General features: G+C 36.1%; 1 protein-coding gene across 1 annotated transcript in view; it reads right to left on the bottom strand.

The window, feature by feature from the left end:
• The window catches only part of LOC120586543 (uncharacterized), a gene marked incomplete at its 3' end in the record, with an annotated part of 85,676 nt that overhangs the window by 51,743 nt on the left and 13,888 nt on the right, over positions 1–20,045 (bottom strand). The window contains exons 7-8 of the mRNA XM_039842916.1: positions 4,901–5,019; positions 3,827–4,007 (exon numbers count right to left, since the gene is read on the bottom strand). Of these exons, the coding sequence (XP_039698850.1) occupies positions 3,827–4,007; positions 4,901–5,019 (300 nt within the window). The remainder of the gene's footprint in view (positions 1–3,826; positions 4,008–4,900; positions 5,020–20,045) is intronic.

The raw sequence follows: 20,045 nt of genomic DNA on the forward strand, positions 1-20,045 counted from the left end.
TAATCATAGTTGTTAAACAGTAGATATAGAAAGGAACTGAAGGCATTTCTAAACATAAAGATACAATCTGGGAGTATAATTTATATTTTCCAATAATTTCCATAAAATAAGCTTCCACAATTCTATAGAAACATCTGGGAGGCTAATACATTATGTCTAAAGAAACTGAAAATAAGCCATTGCCATCAAAAAGTCAACACAGATGACTTGAAAGAGCGTCTTTGATACCATGATTTCTTCTAAGATGCTTGTCACTTAAAATGACTGCATTCCAAATGGCTTTGCATGTACCACTGTGCAGCTATTATTGGCAACAGATTGCAATGCTGTCCCCTCGCTTGGTCCAACTTTGTCCATTCATCTTTTTAAAAATCTCCATGAAAGTTCTGGGTTAATAATTTATTATATAGTTTTATTTAAGCTTGATTTTATCTGTCTAGTTATTGTTAGCATTTTATTTCTTAAAAAATAACCTATGTGAAAACTTTAGTTATATATTTTTGTTATTAATGTACAGATTAAGGTACCATATTGGGGTGCATAGTTAATATAACTATTGGTCAAGATAAGCTGAAAGCTGAGGTCTTTTCAAAGCAAAAACAATTAGACAACAGTGTCCTAAAAGTGAAATAAAATGTTGTAGAATTAGTCAGAAGTTCGAAAAATGTAAAGGAACTATATATATGTATGTGTGTGTATATACATATATACCAAGTATATACCATTCTTACCAAGAAGAATGTCAAGTAGTTTGGGCCTTTTATTACTTTACAAATATACTTTAGAAAAAATGTATCCATAAATATAAATACACACTGATGTGCACTGCTGCATTATTCAGTGTCCAAGAAATGAAAACAACTGAGTAGTCCTTCAATAGATGTGGTACAGGGGAAAGTGGGCAAAATGGTGTAGATGATAGAAGCTTCATTCATTCCCTTTCGACGACATCAAAGTTGAGACAAAAACACAGAGCAAACAGCAAGCAGAGTCACTGGGGGTCTACATGAGCAGAAGACTTAGAACTAGGGAGAGACATAAGAATCACTCTGTGATGTTTGGAGGTAGCAAAGGTTGAAAATGCGAGGCTGCCTGGTACCAAGTGGCTGTGTGGGACAGAGGCTATGGGTCCCTTAGTGCAAATGATGATTCACGGTGACAGACATGTTCGCTCAGAGCACCAGCGCCAGGTCAGCTGCTTGGGGAGCACCAGGAACTTACAGGGGTACACCGATGTGTGGAAGTGAAGGCCGGAGGCCAGGGTCTCTTCCAGGCAGAAGTGTTGGCAGCATTCATTGTTGCTCTGTTGAGCCCTTCTCCCCCTTCTCAGTGTGCAGATGCAGCGCCACTGTGGCTGAGACATCATCAAACTGGGTAACATAGGTCACTCTGCCCAGAGGACTCCCTGAAAGCCTGCCTCTCCCAATTCACAGCCCCACCCAAGCCACATCCAGGTTTATCTTCAGCGAGTCCAGTGACCTTGCAGAGCAGCACCAAGACTCACACAGTTGGCAGTTGATCTTGATTTCTGATGTGGCCTCTTGAGGCAACTATCAATACAGCGTGTGTGGATTGCTTGCTGAATCTTAACAGATGGACACAGAGGGGCACATGCTGGGGATAAACTTGGCTTGCAGCTGATCCCCTTTCAGGACTGTGCCATGGGACGCCTACCACACAAAGCCATGGTAATAAGACCAGGACACTACGAGCTTTGCTTAGTACAGAGAAACAGACATGGAAAGGCAGACAAAATGGGAAGACAAAGAAGCAAAACCATATGAAAGAACAGAACAGAGCTCCAGGAACAACAGAGTGAAGCTATCTAACAGATTCAGAGTTCCAAACACTGGTTATAAAGATGCTCACTGACCTTTGAGGTAGTGTAGATGCATTCACCGGGAACTTTAACAAAGTAATAAAAAAACATAAACATAGAAATAAGAATTATAAAATGAAACCAGTCAGAAATGAAGACACATTATCTGGGATGAAGAGAATATTAGAAGTAATCAACAGGTAAAGGAAGAAAATGAATGAAATACAGATATAGAGGATGGGGAAGCCAAGGATACCCAACCAGAACAGCAAGAAAAAAGTAACCAAGAATATATTAATAATTTAAGAAGCCTATGGGACAAAATTAAGGGTAACAACATTTGTGTCATAGGGATACTTGAAGAGGGAGAAAAAGAAGGTGAATATATATCTGAATAAATAATGATGGAAAACTTTGCTAATCTGGTGAAAGAAATAGGCATAAAACCCGAGGAAGCTCAGACAGTCCCACAAAAAAATGAACCCAAAAAGACCAACACCAAAACACCTTATAATTAAATTGCCAAAAGGTAAAAAACACAGAAAGAATCTTAAAAGCAACAAAATAAAACCAGTTCGTTACCTACGAAGGAGCACCCACGACAGGCAGCTGATTATTCTGTAAAGAAACTTTGCAGAAGGGCTAGACACAAAATATTCAACAAAGTGTTGAAAAGCCAAGATTTACAACCAAGAATACTTTACCCAGCAAGGCTATCATTTAGAGGGAAAGGACAGATAAAGAGCTTCCCAGACAAAAATAAGCTAAGGAAATTTATCCACACCAAGCCAGACTGAAAAAAATGCTAGAGGAAGTTCTTTAAAAAGAAAAAAAGATGTATCAAAATCATGAATAAAGGATAGTCATAACTAAATTCCTATTAACAAGTACCTCAAATGAAAGAGAATTAAGTGTTCCAACCAAAGACAGAGTGGCTGAATGGATAAGAAAATAAGACCCTGACATATGCTGCCACACTCACTTCAAATTAAAAAATACACACATACTAAAAGAAAGGGGATGGGAAAATATATTGCCTTGATGGACCTAGAAGGTGTTGTGCTGAATGAAATAAGTCAGATAGAGAAAGACCAATATCACATGATTTCATGTTCATGTGGAATCTAAAGAAGAAAAGAAATAAGAACAAAAATGGAAGTAAACTCATAGATACAGAGGCTATTTTGTGGCCTGCCAGATGGGAGGAAGTTTAGGTAGAATGGTGAAAAAGGGCAAAGAGATTAAGAAGTCCAAATGGATAGTTACAAAATAGACATGGAGATATAAAGTGTAGCATAGGAAAAATAGTTAACAATGTTATAACAGATATTTAAGAGAAAGGGGGTACTAGATTTAGTGGAGAGTACTTCATGAGTTATGTTGATCTCTAATTAATAGGCTGTACAGCTGAAACTGATACATGATTGTATGCCAAATATAATTGAAAAAAATACTCACTGCATTGTCCAATTGTCTATTATGTGTCAATAAAGTGAGGAAAAGAAGCTGTGGCACATACATACAATGGAATATGACTCAGCCATAAGAAAAGATGAAATCCTGCCATTTGCAACAACTTGGATGGACTTTGAGACAATCATGCTAAGCAAAATAAGCCAGACAGAATAGCTGAAAACCATACAATTTCACTCACATGTGGGATATAAAACTAAAGCAAAAAACAACACAAACAGAGACTTACAGACATGGACAGGGCTTTAGTGGTTACTAGTCAGAAGGGGATGAGAGAGGTAGATCAGGGTAAAGGGGGGTCAATATTTGATGATGGAAGATTTGAGTTTGTGTGATGAACACAATGCAATATACATATGACATATTACTGAATTCTATACTTGAAACATATAATTTTATTAATGTCACTCCAAAAAAATTAATAAAATTTCAAAAAAGATAAGAAAAAAATAAATCCATAGACATTTCTAAGGATCAAGAAATGGCAAGCATTGCTGCTTGAAGAATTATATTATACTGAGAAAACATACACACCTCTAACTGGGAAGCTTAACTGTTGTAAAGTTGATGTACTTATACAGTAACCAATCTGGGGTTCATAGGTGATAGTATCTAGACAGTCATTCCAATCTTGCACATTAGTAATGGGACAATCCTGTAGCTGAGTGACAAGGTCTCCCACAAAAAGGCCTCTGGGTCCAATGGCAGGTGAGTCCTTGGTAGGAGAGGAAAACTAAATCAGATAATGTATAAAGACAGGCTAGAATTAGTCTGAACAAATAATAAAGACCTTAATGTAATTAAGTAAGATTTTGTGAATAATGCAGGAAATAACCAGCTAAAGTGGCTTTGAATGGAACACACAGAATGTTAGAAAACTTCGTAATTTTGGATACTTGGCAACTGAAAAAAAATCCGTTTGCTGACTAATGTAAAATGATAACAAAGACTGTGTCAGGCTATTAATTTATATACACACATATTTGGTAAAATTACACATCGTTTTCCCTTGTAACCTCCACCTTATTTCCTAAAAGTATATAAGACAATCCTTACATAATCTCAAAATATGCATGCAGACAAAACTACTAACAATCTGAATCACGTAAGCTAATTGCTACTCACAGGTATCTTCCTGTTTTAGTCTCTAAATAAAAGTCTTGATTTAGTTTACCTTTCAAGTGTGTGAAATACATACTAAAGAGATTACTTTAACACTGCTATTAAATGATCCGGCGGGCAAGTTGAGTGTTTTTTCTTTCTTACTTCTTAGCAGTAAATACATTTGTTCGAAAACACAACTCAAACATGAAGGTAAATGATGCATTTTACCCATAAACTACAGGTAGAGAATCTAGATATATCTTTGAGAAGAAAAACAGTTTTCATGGTATTTTTAAAGAGACAGTTGTGTTTCAAGTTACAGTTTTAAAATTCTTCAAAAGAAATTGTTTTACAAACAGTGATTACTTTGGAAATTATAAAAATGGTAATTTCTTCAGGAAAAAACTAAGCACTCTGTATATTAGGAAAACTTGAAAAAATGTCCCATGCTAAGTACTAAGTGACAAATTTGGTGGAAAACACCACATGGAACCTATTATTTACCTCAGTGACTTCTGTGACAAGCACCCCAACTCCAGTGTAGTAAAATGGCAAAAGAATTACAGGGAGGAGAATAAGAGCTAAAATGCCCATAAGTGCAAGAATGAAATTATGCCAGATACCTATAAAAAGAAAAAAGGGAATAAGCAAACCAAGGGCAGGTATGATATGATGTTGGAATTTAAACTTCATAACAATTGCACATTCTGATAAATTACTAAGTGACAAATTGTGAAGCAGGCAAATTTACTTACTAGCTACTGCAGACAAATGTATAGTTAAAGGCTTCTTTCATTACAAATATTAAACTTAAAACATGAATATGTTAACGCCACACATGGAAGACGAGATAATACAATTTAACTCTAAAAGAATTCATATCATGAATTACCTGTCATTAATTTCAGAAAATTTGTATTCCATTAATTAAGTGTATGATCTTTTCCGAATAAGAACGATGAGATTGGAAACCTTTTTTGTTCTTGATCTTAAACTTTTCAACTTTTCATTGCTGAGAATGATGTTAGCTATGAGCTTGTTATATGACCTTTATTTTACTGAGGTATACCTAATTTTTTGAGTGTTTTTTTCATGAAAGACTGTTGAATATTGTGCACTGCTTTTTTCTATGGCTAGTGAGATAATCATGTGATTTTTGTCTTTCATTCTATTAATATGTTGTATCATACTGATCGATTTGCCTATGTTAAAGTACCTATGTTAAAGTATTTTGGTGGGGATTTTTACATCTATATGCATCAGTGATATTGGTCTGTAGTTTTCGTTTCTCATAGAATCCTACTGTGGCTTTGTTATTAGGGAAACGTAACCTTCATAAAATGAAGTTGAGAGTGATACTGCCTCTTGGAATTTTTTTTTTTTTCCCTGAAGAGTTTCAGAAGGACTGGCATTAACTTATCTTTACATTTTTGGTATAATTCACCCATGAAGTTATCTGGTCCTGGGATTTTGTTGGGAGATTTAAGCACTACTTCAATCTCTCTATGATTAGTTTGTTAATATTTCCTATTTCTTCATGACTCAGACTTGATATGTATTTAGGAATTTATCTATTTTTTAGGTTGTCTGATGTGTTCATATACAATTGATCACAGTGGTCTCATTGTATGTTTTGCATCATCAGCTGTAATTTCTCATCTTTCATTTGTAGAATCACTTTATTGCAACTAGACAAAATGCTTAATAACTTTCTAGAGAACTTTCGCTGCATTTTAACTTAATCAGACTCCTCTCTTGCTCCCTCAAATGACAATAGCCTAGAAAAGAACTGTCCACAATTTTATAGTACCAGAGGGAAAAGGACAAACCTTAATCTTTAAAAAATGTGTTAGTTTGTTTTGACCTTTCTGGTGGTTCCACAAAGAGCAGTTCAAAGGGTTATCTTTATATGGCTTAATTGGAGCTTTAATGTCGAGTTTCTGAACCATTGAAACTTGAAATTACCATTGAAAACAACTACTGACAAACTGAAAGCTTGAAAGAAAAGACCAGAGAATGGTCTTGAAAACTCTGTTATTGGGAAAACCATCACACGCTCAGTTCTTGGTACATGACAGAAGGACCTGAAAAGGCCATATAGCAGCAGTCCTCAACCTTTGTGGCACCAGAGAACAGTTTTGTGGATGACAATTTTCCATGGATTGGAGGATGGTTTGGGGATAATTCAAGTGCATTACATTTATTGTGCACTTGATTTCTATTACTGTTACATTGCAATATATAATGAAATAATTATATAGCTCACGATAATGCAGAATTAGTGGGAGCTCTGACCTTGTTCTCATGTAACTAGATGGTCCCATCTGGGGTGATGGGAGACAGTGACACCCAAAGTGTGTTGCTTACGTCCAGTCTACTCCGTAATCTTGATTTGTTTCCCGTCACTGTAGAAAACCCTGCTTCACAAAGACAGGATGTTAGAAATGGAAGCAGGCTTTTCAGTGCTTTGTGGCCATCTCAGGATATTCTACCTTGATTCTATTCCAGAATGTATGGAGAGTTGAACTTGTTTCAAGCTTACTTTTAAGGACATTGTCATTTGGGATCTCAGGCAGTTGATCATCTAGCACGGACAAAGTTGATTCACCTGGCTTATTCCCAGATGCGTCGTGGATCCATTCCTCCCCAGGTTGGGGGTCTTTTGTGGCTGGGAAGTCACGCTCAGTCTCTTGAAAGCTGAGATAGGGGACCACGCACCAGCTGGGAGAAGGAAGGCCTGGCTCAGTGTCTTTCCAAATCTCTGCTAATGTTTGAAACATGTCAAAAATCCCAGTGTTCCCTCGTCGCCCCCATAATTCTAGTTTGGCTTTGAATGCTGCCACTTTATGTGTCAACTTGAACACTGTCGTCGTCCTCCCCCGAAGTGACAGATTGAGTTGGTTAAGCAGGCCAGATATGTCACACAGGCAAGCAAGTTTTGCGACCCGTCACTGAAATGTGCTGCTACCAGTGGTGACTGTTTTTCTAAAATCTCTGGAGTGGCTCTCGTAACTCAGAAACTCTGGCCAGTTTCTGGCCAGTTTCTACCTGCCTGTAGAAAGCCGTCTCACGTCTTTGTGAGAAAGGACGCGTGTGCTCTGCGTCCATCTCCTCACAGAGCTGCACGGACAGATGTGAGTGAAGGGCGCGTACTTTGGCGTGGTTGATCATTTTAATCACAACCTGCAAAACGTTGTTAAGTTCAGGTGACATTTTTTGGGTAGCCAGCATTTCTCTATGGATGACACAGTAAACAGACTCACATTCAGAAGCGACTCCTTTGACCCAAGTAGTGAAACCAAAAAGCCATCCAGTTATGATGGCAGCTGCTCTGTCCGCGCACATACCGACAAAATAATGAATTCAATCTTCCTGCTATGTAATCATTCAAAGACTTGAATAGCTCTGCTGCTGTAGTGCTGGCTGGCAACAAAAGTGCACATAACATCCTTATGCATGTCCTCTTGAAAAGCAGATTGCACAAAAACTAGAATTGTTGCCTTGTTGTCAACATCGGTAAACTCGTCAAACATCGATCATGTACCATGGTGACTCATTAAAACAACTGTGCCCCAGTATCTTCTGCTATTTCATCACTTCATCTAGTTATGGTGAGTGCCAAAAGAGGAACACATACCACCTTTTGAACTGTAGCCTCGTAAAAGTTCATGACAAATATTCTTAACAGCAGGATCAACTCTTCATCCATGGTAAAAGGGGTTCTTAGCCTTAGTAATGCGGTTAGCCAATAAGAATGATCTCATTTGATGCAGTGGTGGCCTTCCATAATTGCTTCTGTTCATGTTCATGTTTTTTTTCTTTTGAAAAATTCCAAAGGCTTGCCTTTTAATGGCAGGGTGCTTGACCTCCATGCGGTGAAGCAGTTTTGAAGGTTTCATGACTTTCTTGAATAGCTGGTCACCATATATTATACAGAGCAGGCTTAGAGAATGTGAATCACCTGTTGCAACGAATCTGTGAATTAAGTAGGAGTCCTGGTATTTTATTTTAAATGCTGTTTTCTTTTTGTTGGCAGTCTTAGGGTCTTCTGCCATCTCATCATTGGGTCTTTTCCCCTTTCAAAGAAGCTCTCCAGTGACGTTTGTTTTTTACTCATTTTGGCTAGGGTTAGCTTCTGGGCCTATCAGAGAGAGGCACAGATGGAAGTAGTAAATAAAATATTGCATGAGCCACATGCAGATTTAAAGTAAGTGCCGGATGCTGACTTAAAGCCTGCCACAAAGTACACCTGTACAAATGAAGCACATCAACTCACTTGCCACTATAAAGCCTGCCAGCAGATGCAGCTTAACAGTCAGTAGCCCCTCACTGATAGGGTTTTGATGCGAATCTGCAAGCTATTGATTTACTATGACCTATGTGCAGTCAGACCTCTCTGCCAATGCTCATCTGTGCTTGTAGCCACTACCTGGCACTAGCATCACTGGCTCAGCTCCACGTCAGATCTCGTAGGAGCACACAACCTAGATCCCTTACATGCACAGTTCACAATAGGGTTCGCGCTCCTATGGGAACCTAATACCTGATGATCTGAGGTGGAACCAGGCCATGATGCTAGTGCTGGGGAGTGGCTGCAAATGCAGATGAAGTTTCCCTCACTCACCAGCTGTTTACCTCCTGCTGCACGACTTAATTCCTAACAGGCTGCTAAAAACACCTCTAGCAGTTTTTCAAACTCTGTAAAGGCAGAAAGTAAAAACTAAGGTAGAGATGAAAACTGCCTGGCCAAGCATTAAGAGTATTCTTCCAACAAATACAGAAGTCAGTTGCAAAGACTAGGAATTTATTTTTTTTAGTTTCTAAATGTTTAAGAAACTCTCTGTTCAATCAATAGCTGACCAGTGCACCAATGAAAAAGCGACTTTAGTGATATCACACAACAAAGTACATAATATAAAAAGTAGTTCAGGAATGACAGCAATCCAACAATTACAGGAAGTAGCAACAACAAATCTGAGGAGATAAAGGTCTCATTTTCAGAGAAGCCATATTATAATACTCAAAAGATCCACTTTTTAATAAATTTTTATACTGCATGCAAGAAAACAGGATACTATGACCTACCACAAACGGAAAAAAATTTAACAAAACCTCCTTGACAAGAAGCCCTGACATTAAACCTACTTCACAGAGCTTTTACACTGGCAATCTTAAATATAAACAAAAAACTAAAGGAAACAATGACATACCGAAAAAAGAATCAGTAAGCATGATGTCCCATGCAAAGAGAATCAATAAATAGTTTCACATTATTAAAAAAAAAAAATTCTCATTCTGCAAATTAAAATAATTGAACTGAAAAAATCACTAGAAAGTTGAAGAGCAAATGTGAGAGGGCAGATCGTCAAGAAGCCTGAATGAAAACTGAAATTACCCGAGTGAGAAAAAGAAAAAAGAATGAAAAAAATAAAAAAAATCTAAGGCCCTCCACGGACAATAGCTATCATACTATATATGGCCAATGAAAGTTCTAAAAAGAGAAATAAAAAAAGTAAAAAAGAAACAGGTAGAGGGGTAGAAAAGAAGAGTTAGGAAGGGAGAGGGAAGAAGGATAGAAAGAAGGAGGGAGAAAAGAGAGGAAGAAGGAAAAGGGGGAGATAAAGACACTGTGAGAGAGAAAGAGAATGTATTAGATCTGTTCAGTAATACCAAAGTTATTCTACCTGTATTACACAAGCCTAATAAAGAAAAAAGCCATTTAATTATCACAATTGATGCAGAACAGCATTCGACAAAAAAATGCCACTTCCCCTCAAAAATGGCGTTGAGGCTTTGTCAATTCCTCTTGCAAGCAAAATTGCTTTGACAGTAACACCTGGGATCTAGTTAAACAGAAGCATTACAACTACAGAGAGAAATAATTAATCAACCTGCAGTGGTAAAGGGTAGGAGAGCGCAAAGGTGTAAGGCTGCCTGGTCCAGCGTAGATGAGTAGGACAACAAACTGAACTGCTACAGCCCAATAGAAAACACTCAGCGTAACATATGAACACAGCTGACAAATCTGCCCATCAAAGCATCTGAAGGTGGGTGAATCAGGTGAGTAAGGGACGAGAGAAATGAGAGGAGTGGTGACAGTTGCCACTGATGCAGCCCGGAGCTGTGTGACTCAGGGAAAGGGGAAAATCAGGTTGTGGCCTGTGCTTGCTGTAACCACGAGCATTCCTGCCTGAGTGATTGGCAGATATTATAGCTGAACCCAGTGACCAGGGCAGAGATGGATGGAGGTTTGAAAGCTGTGTTCTAGCAGTCGCCATGCAAAGCAGAAAGCTGAGTCACAGGTCCTGGCCTACTCCCCCTATCTTCCTAGAGTTCACCTCCCCCACCCTACTAGGGTCAGCAGCGGGCCTCAGTGGAAATTGAAGTAGCATCTGAGTGCAGAATAACTGAGCCTGCAACAACTGAGGAAATGTACACGGCAGGTGATCTGACAGTAGTGGGAATACAGAGGTGACATGGCTGAAACTTGGCAGCCAGCATTATTGGAAGGAAAATAACCATAGGCAAAGTAGATGTCTCACAAACCCACCACACCCCACTCATGAAGGCTGCTCTGGGCAAACGCAGCAGTATACCTGAGGCAGCACAGCACTGCATCTGGCTACTGCAGCAGCACTGGGCCTTCAGGGGCTCTTCAGAGCTCAGATCCCCATCACTCATTACATTCTCCCATGGAGGTGGAGCCCTGGCACAGAGGTGACCTGGTCATAGAGGAGACACACACTTCCCAGGGAACAAAGGGAACTTTATTTATTTTTTTCCTGCCACAAAGCAGAGATCCCAGAGATCTTGGCAGTGCAGGAGGCCTGTGCATCTCATGTTAAAAAAACAAAAAGGAAAACCTCTTTTTATCAATCTGCTAAAAAGGCATAACTCTTAGTAATAATTTTTTAAGAAAATGAAGCAGAGGACATTCCCATAAATGCCTACATGGACAAATAATCCATCGAATACCATGAAAAATCAAGGTGGCAAAACAGCTCAGAAAAATTGAAAAATTTTCATAAAAATATGCTACTTAAATAACAGAGCATTCAATATTGGAGTGCTGAAAAAACTCAACTAGGTGCAAGAAAATTCAGATAGTTTAACAAATTCAGAAAGAAAACCACTAAACAAGAAAAATACTTTATCAAAGACATTGAAACTTTAATAAAATAGAACTTCTGTAGCTGAAAAGCTCACATAATTAGATTAAGAATGGAACTGTGAGTTTAGGAAATAGAGCTGACCTTATGAAAGAAAATTAATGATACTGAAGATGATTACAGAATCTGAAAATGATTCTGATGGTTTATGAGACAAGAAAAAAAAATGAAATATCTCAGCAAGAACTGTCTCCATCAGAAAGAGCAATGCAAGAATAGTGGATATACTAGAAGGAAATAAGGAGAAGGGAACAGAGAACATATTCAAACAGTCAAAAAGAATTTCCATAACCTATGGAAAGAACTAGATCCTTGAATCCAACAAGAAAACTGCCACTTAATTATCTCAATTCTAAAAAGCCTTTTCCAAGTACATTATATTAAAGCTGTCAAAAAATAATTCCAAAGAAAGAATTCTCAAAGCAGTCAGGAAAAAGAAGAGAATAACTTATAAAGGAAAATCTATTAGATTATCATCAGACTTTTAACTAGAAACTACAAGCCAGGAGAAAGCTGAATCAAATATTCAAACTATTGAAAGAGAGAAAATACCAGCCAAGAATAAAGCATCCAGGAAAGTTCTTTATTAGATATGAAAGAGAAAACAATACCTGTTCAGACATACAGAAGCTGAGAAAATTTTCCACTACAAGGTATGCATTATGAAACACTAAAGGGCATCATTCTATTTGAAAGAAAAGAACAAAAATAAAATACAAAAGTATGAGTAAGATGACTAATAGGCAGACAGAAACAGGAAACTGCTGCCCTTATTCAGAAAAGGATATTACACACTTAAATATTATGTAATGGTTAAAGGAAGTAATATTTTTAAAGGACAAGAAGACAATAGCTATTTGAATTCAGAAAAGGACTCACAGCATAAATAGGAATAATTTGAGACATAAGAACAGAAAAGGGGAGGAGGTATGGCTGAATATGCAAAGGGGAAAGGAGATGAAATGAATGCAAAAAGAAAAGAATATTGTACATACAAAACTTTCTTTTATATAAATTTAATGCTAACTACACAAAAAAATCCAGAATTGAAAAGCATAACAAAAACTAATTAAAAAGGGGGGGAAAAAAACCCCACGATATTAAATAGAAACACAAGGACAAAGGAACAACAAAGACACTGAGCTGTCAGAAATCAAAAGATAAAATGGTTATAGGAAAACCTGGTACTTCAATAATCCTTTTCAATGTAAATGGACTGAACTCAACAACAAAAGGCACAGAGTAGCAGACTGGATCAAAAAAACAAAACCTAACCATATGCTGCTTTCAAGAGCTACATCTCAGCTACAAGGGCAAATTCTGACTCAAAAGTGAAAGGGTGGAAAATGATACTCCAAGCAAATGGCATCCAGAGAAAAGTGGGAGTAGCCATAATTATATCGGATTAAACAGACTTCAAGATAAAAAAGTTATGAGAGGCAATGATGGGCATTGCATAACGATAACGACAAAAAAATACACCAAGAAGACTTAACACATCAATATCTATGGTTCCAATCTGGTAGCCTTGAAATATGGGAACTAACCACTAAGAGAACTAAAGTCAAATACTGCCAAAAACACAATTACAGTAGGAACCTAAATATCCCATTGTCAGGTATAAATAGATCATCCAAACAGAAAATCAATAGGGAAATATCACTCTTAAATGACACATCAGAGCAATATGTCAACATTTACCAAGTCTTTCATGCCAAAATATCAGAATATACACTCTTCTCTAATTCACATAGAGCATTATCAAAAATAGATTATATACTGGGACATAGAGCTAACCTCAACAAATTTAAGAAGACTGAAATCATACCAGTATATTCCCCGACCACAAAGCTTTCAAACTGGAGATCAGCTGCAAAAAAAAGTGGTAAGAAGCATAAATATGTGGAGACTGAAAAACATGCTAATAAAGAGCAAGTGGTCATAGAAGAAACTAAAGGAGAGACCAACAGATACACAGAGACAAAGGGGAAAGAAAATACAACATATCAAAACTTTTAGGACACAGTAAAAGTGGTAATAAGAAAGTTCATATTATTGCAGGCCTATATGAAGAAATAATAATAATAAAAAAATCCAAAGCAGCAATCTAATATGACATCTTAAAAAACTAGAAAAAATAATATTACCAAAAATCAGCAGAAGGAAATAATAAAAATTAGGTCAGAATTAAATGAAATTGAGAAGACAACAGAAAAAATTAATAGAAAGATTAATAAAATTGACAAACCCATGGTTTGAAACACTAAGTAAAAAAGAGAAAAGATACAAATAATCAAAATCAGAAATAAAAGAGAAGTTATAACAGAGACCAAAATACAAAGTACCATAAAAGAATACCATGAAATATTATATAACATTAAATTTGAAAACCTAGAAGCAATGAACAAGGTCTTAGAAATATACAACCTTTGTAGACTGGAAATTTGAAGAGAATGATCACCAGTATGGAAATTAAAATAATCACCAAAAACATCCCCCAAAAGTAAAAGTCCAGGACCACAAGGATTCTCTAATAAATTCTACCTAACATTCAAAGATTTAATATCTATTCTCAAACTTTTGCAAAAAATTGAAGAGACAATACTTTCTAACTCATTTTGATATTAAAACTAGTAAAGACAATAAAAAAATAGACTAATAATTGTGATGAATACAGGTGCAAAGAACCTGAACAAATTAGTAGGAAATCGAATAAAGCAGCACATTAAAAGGATTATACATCACGATCAACTCGGGTTCTTACCAGGGACACAGGGATGGTTCAACATAAGCAGATTGATTAATGTGACACACTACATATACCACATAAGAATAATAATCATATAATCATATCAATTGATGCAGAAAAAGCATTTGATAAGATACAGCCTCCATTTATAATTAAAACACTTAATAAAATAGATATAGAAGGAAAATACCTCAACATCATAAAGGTCATATATGACAAATGCTCAGCTATCATGGTTGATGGTGAAAAACTGAAAGCTTTTCCTCCAAGATCATGAAGACAACAGGGCTGTCCACTCTTACAAATATTATTCAATATAGTGATGGAAGTCCTAGTCAGAGCAATTTGGCAAGAGAAAGAAATAGCAGGCATACAAATTGGGAACGAAGAATTGTCATTTCATGCAGTTGACATGATTTTCTATATAGAAAACCCCCAAACTCCACTAAAACACTGTTAGAAACAAAAACAAATACAGTAAAGTTTCAGAATACAAAATCATTGTACATAAATCCTTAGCATTCTTGAACTCTAATAATAAATTTTTGGAAAAAGAAATTTTATTTTATTTTTTTAGGCAAGGCAAACCTTGTCAGCTTACAATCCCTTATTTTTATTTTTTATGCCTACAGCACCTGGTCTTCCTAGGTGGTCTCCCATCCAAGTACTAACTAAGTCTGACAGAACCCGGGTAGCATGGCCATAAACAGAAAAAGAAATTTTAAAACTTTCTTTAGTAATTGCAACAAAAAGAACACCTAGGTATAATCCCAATGAAACATAAAGGACCTAAACAATGAAAACTATAAGGCATTATTAAAAGAAATTAAAGAAGACAAAGAAATTGAGTAATATTCTATATTCATGGATTGGAAAAATCAACATAGTTAAAATGATCATGTCATCCAGAGCATTATACAGATTTAATGCAATCCCAATCAAAATCCAAATACATTTTTAAAAGAAATAAAACAAAAAAACCACATCAGCTTTGTATGGAATCACAAAGGACCCCAAACATTCACATCAATCTTGAGAAAAAAGAACAAGCCTGGAAGTATCACTCCATTTGACTTCAAATTATACTACAAGAAGACAATAATCAAAATAGAATAGTCTTGGCAGAAAACATACGTAGAGACCAATAGAAGAGAACTGAGAGTCCAGAACTAAACCCATGTATATATGGGCAAGTAATTTTCAAAAAAGGAGCCGAAAACATACAGTGGAGAAAGGAAAGCCTCTTCAATAAATGGTGCTGGGAAAACTGAAAAGTCACCTGCAAAAGAATGAAACTATATTGTAGTCTATCACCACATAACAAAATTAACTCACATAGATCCAAGACCTGAATATAAGACCTGAAACAATAAATTGCATAGAAGAAAACGTAGGACCTAAACTCACAGACTCTGGACTTAAAGAGGATTTTATGAATTTGACCTCAAAGGCAAAAGAAGTAAAAAGAATTAAATGAGTGGGACTACATCAAACAAAAATGCTTCTGCATAGCACAAAACAAGAACAAACAAACAAAAAACAAAAAAATCAATAAAACAAACCAACAACAAGAGGCAATCAACTACATAGGAGATGATATTTGCAAACATACCTCCAGAAAGGGGCTAATATCCAAAATATACAAAAAACTCATACAATATTAACAACAACAACAAAAATGATCCAATCAAAAAATGGGCAGAAGACTGGAACAGACACTTCTCCCTAGAGGACATGGAAATGGCCTACAGACATATGAAAAGATGATCAACATTGCTAGCTATTAGAGAAATACAAATCCAAACCACAATGAGATACCATCTCACACCTGTTAGAATGGCTATAATCAAAGAAGACAAGTAATAACAAATGTTGGAGAGGATGTGGAGAAAAAAGAACCCTCATACACTGCTGGTGGGACTGCAAATTGGTACAGCTGCTATGGAAAACAGTATGAAGGTTCCTCAAACAACTAAGAATTGATTTACCATATGATCCAATCACTCAACTGAGATTTATGCAAACAATTTTTTAAAAAGTTTATCCATAAAGATATATGCACCCAATGCTCACTGCAGCATTATTCACAGTGGCCAAGGAATGGAAATAACGAAGTGCCCTTCAATTAGATAAAAAAGATGGGTTACATATATACAAAGGAAAGATTAAATGCTGCCATTTGCTAGAACACAAAAGGATTTTGAGATTATTGTGCCAAGCGAAAAAGGTCAGACAGAAAAAATTTAGAACGATATGACTACACCCGCATGTGAAATATGAGGCCGAAAGCAACAAATGAACAAGAGAAATGGAGAGAGACTCATAGACACAGACAAGTTTAATGGTTACTAAAGGGAAAGGGGGAAGGGGAAGACAGGAGGGAAATCAGGGTAAAGGGGTCAAACACATGGCGATGGAAGGAGATGTGACTTTGGATGGTGAACACACAATGCAAAACACGTATGACATACTATTCAATTACACACTTAAAACTTATATCATTTTATTAAGCAATGTCACCACAATAAATTTATTAAAAAATAATTTAAAAATTAAAGAAATTTAAAGCCAATTGAATAAATGGAAAGACATCACATTTTCACAGACTGGAATAATTAATGTTGTTAACATGGCAAAATTTTAATGACCTCAAAGTCAATGAAATTCTTATCAAAATCCAAAAAATTGGCTTTTCAGAAATGGGATGTACAAAACAATTTTGTAAAAGGAATAAATTTTAGGATGCACATTTCCTGATTTCAGTAAAGCTACAATAATGAAAACAGTGATACTTGCTCAAGAATGAACAGAGATGAATGGATTAGAACTCCAATTCTATAAATTAACTATTATGACTTTCAATTTAGTATATTTTCTTAAGTAACAAGAAAACCACAAATATGCTAAAGTAGATTAAGTGAACTTCATCACAATAAAAATCTTCTCCACAATAAAGAATATTACCCTCCAAAAGTGAAAAATACTCCCAAATTCAGAGAAAATATATGGAACTATATGTGATAAAGGTTTACTATCCAGATTACATAGATACTTTACAACAACAACGACAAAAAATTCAAAAACTAGCTAAGGACTAGAGTAGACATTTTTCAAAGTGAAAAAATATACTGTGGATGACAAAGAGGTTCTAAAAAAAAATAACCTCACAGGGTGATCTAACCATAAATTACCTGGGCAGTTACCATGTATGGTATGGTTACATGTACACCAAATATGTAAGTTCTCTAGTAAAAGGCTTCACTTTATCTTAAGCAAGCCCTGTGAATTATTTGTTTATCTGGGTTAATAGACCTTAGAAATAAGCATAAGCACCCTTAAGAGGCACAAGATCTTTTCCTGTAATCCAACCTCACCTTCTTTTCTCCCACCTCCATGTAATCTTCCTCACATTTCTTCCTTAATTTCAAATGTTCAAAAGAAACTTCAGACTGTTATTCTCTGAAGAATTTATTAAAGTGTGTTGAGATCTTGCTTCCAGGTGTATCTTCTTTAAAATTGTAAAAATCGGGATGTAGGCTTTAATCTGAATGTTATAAACTTTATGCTAAACAACACGTTCTTGATATTTATTATGTCAATAAATTAAAAGACTGATGTCTCCAAATTTTAACTTTTCTACATAAGCAACCTTAAAGAGACTTTTGCTGTTTTGTTTTGTTTTTGTTTTTAAAGCAACAGTATTAAAAGATTCTTATATTTCTCTATGGTTGGGGACATTTAAATGAAAATCTCATACTATAAATTGGAAATCTTGTGACTCGGGGGTCACTGAATTAATCTGTGCTGAAGAAGCAAGTAAAGATGACAGCAGAGATTAAGAGATCACCTTGGCTTCCTTGAGATCCCTGTGTACTGTATATATATGATAAATACATGTATCTTATTTATGTACTGTAAGACTTTAGCATAGGGCCTTCTGAGAAAAGCATAATAGCAATTGGCAATAGCCATGCTAAATGGACCTTGGGCACAAGGTCCATTTAAGGGCAAAAATTTTTTTCTTCCCTGGAAAAGTAAGAAGAGTGCTACCATAATTTGTCAATTCCACTTCACGTTATTATGCTCTTCACCCAATTCATTAAAGCACTGGTAGCTTTAGGAAGCAATTCTTGACTTTGAGTTCTTCATATAAGCCTGCTTTTAGTTTTGGCTTTTTAAAATTGGCTCAAAGGAAAATTTAAATTAACATGGTAAGTCATATCACTTTGGGCTGACAAACCCCAAACCAAAACAGCATTTTAGTACTCCAGCAAATTTACATACACTCACGCCAAGTCTCAATTTATAACTATTTACAGAAATGGTGAGATTTAATTACAAGTGGTTTCAGTTTAGATAGCTGAGAAGAGGCACTTTTGATATCTCTAAATTAATTTTTTGCAGAATAAATTGAAAAAAAGCAAGTTCTAAAGTTAAACTGAATGAATGGAACACTTGTATTTGAAACACAGAAGCTTCTAAAAGGACTGTTTCTGAATTCTCAGATGAAAATGCTTCTCTTCAGGAAATTAATAAGAAAGTTTTAGAGACTGTATTTGAATGAAAAGAGGCTTCCAAAGATAGTCTAGGGATATTTGCTCCAATCCCTTCCAGGATACAGCACTGGAATTTCTCCCTTGTCCTTTACTCAACCCTCTTACTGCAGCCCTGGGATTGCTCCCTAATCCCTTATTCAGCCCTCTCCCTATAATAATCTCTCCTGGCACTGAAGTGCAGATGGACTTTCTGAGAGCAGTCCACCATCTTCTCAGGGTCTTGGGTCTTATAGAAAGCTGCCTTCCTCCCACCAACCTTTGTCTCTTGGTTATTGCAAGTGGCAAGCATTGAATCTGAGTCCATAACAGAACCACCAATAATTTACTCTCCTTGGACAAAGACAGATATAAGGAATCTTAATGAAAGATTTCTCTGACCCTCAAGTCCTTGCTGGGTTAACAAAGAAGTTTATTTTATCTGTCAGCATATGTAATACTGGCTATTCTAATGTGTTCCAACTACCAAGCAAAGGACCAGAATGGCTAAGCTGGAAAACTATAAAAGATTTTTTTAAACAAAGAGAAATAAACAGGAGAAAATGCAAGGAATTAGTTTCTCAGCTGCACTAACCCATCCCTGAGAGATTTTCCCCTTGAAAACAGATTGGACAAAAATCCAGCCATGTAGATAAACATCTTATTAAACCGTACATGATTTCTTTGAACATTCTGAAAAAACTTTCAAATAACATTCAGGATTGTCTCCAGTTTTACAGATCATCAAAATAATTCAATGCTCAATTCAGAATTTCTGGAATTATGAGATGAGGAGTTTATAACTCTGATTAAACATGAATTAAACAGGCTGACCACACATGCCCAAAAGTAGCAATTCTAGCTGAACAATGATTTAAAGCTATTAAAAACAAAAACACAGCACTACTAAACTTACACTACTCCAGTAACTTAGAACTCTAAGTCTTGTCTCCGCCTTTCTTTTTGAGTATCTTATTATCAACTGGGAAGAAGACTGGTAGGCTAGGTGATGACTGAAGAAGTAGATTAATTCTACACCAAATAATGATTACAGAGAAAAGTGCATAGACTCAATTATTACTTAGCATATGAGACATAAAGCTTTCTTGATCTCAGTTTTGGACAGAACATACCAACACTGGGGGGAAAATATCCCATTTATTACACCTTTACCATAATATAAAATAAAATGCCCATTG

The sequence above is a fragment of the Pteropus medius genome, unplaced genomic scaffold (genome assembly GCF_902729225.1).
Source record: "Pteropus medius unplaced genomic scaffold, Ma_sr-lr_union100, whole genome shotgun sequence".
Classification (NCBI taxonomy): Eukaryota; Metazoa; Chordata; class Mammalia; order Chiroptera; family Pteropodidae; genus Pteropus; species Pteropus medius.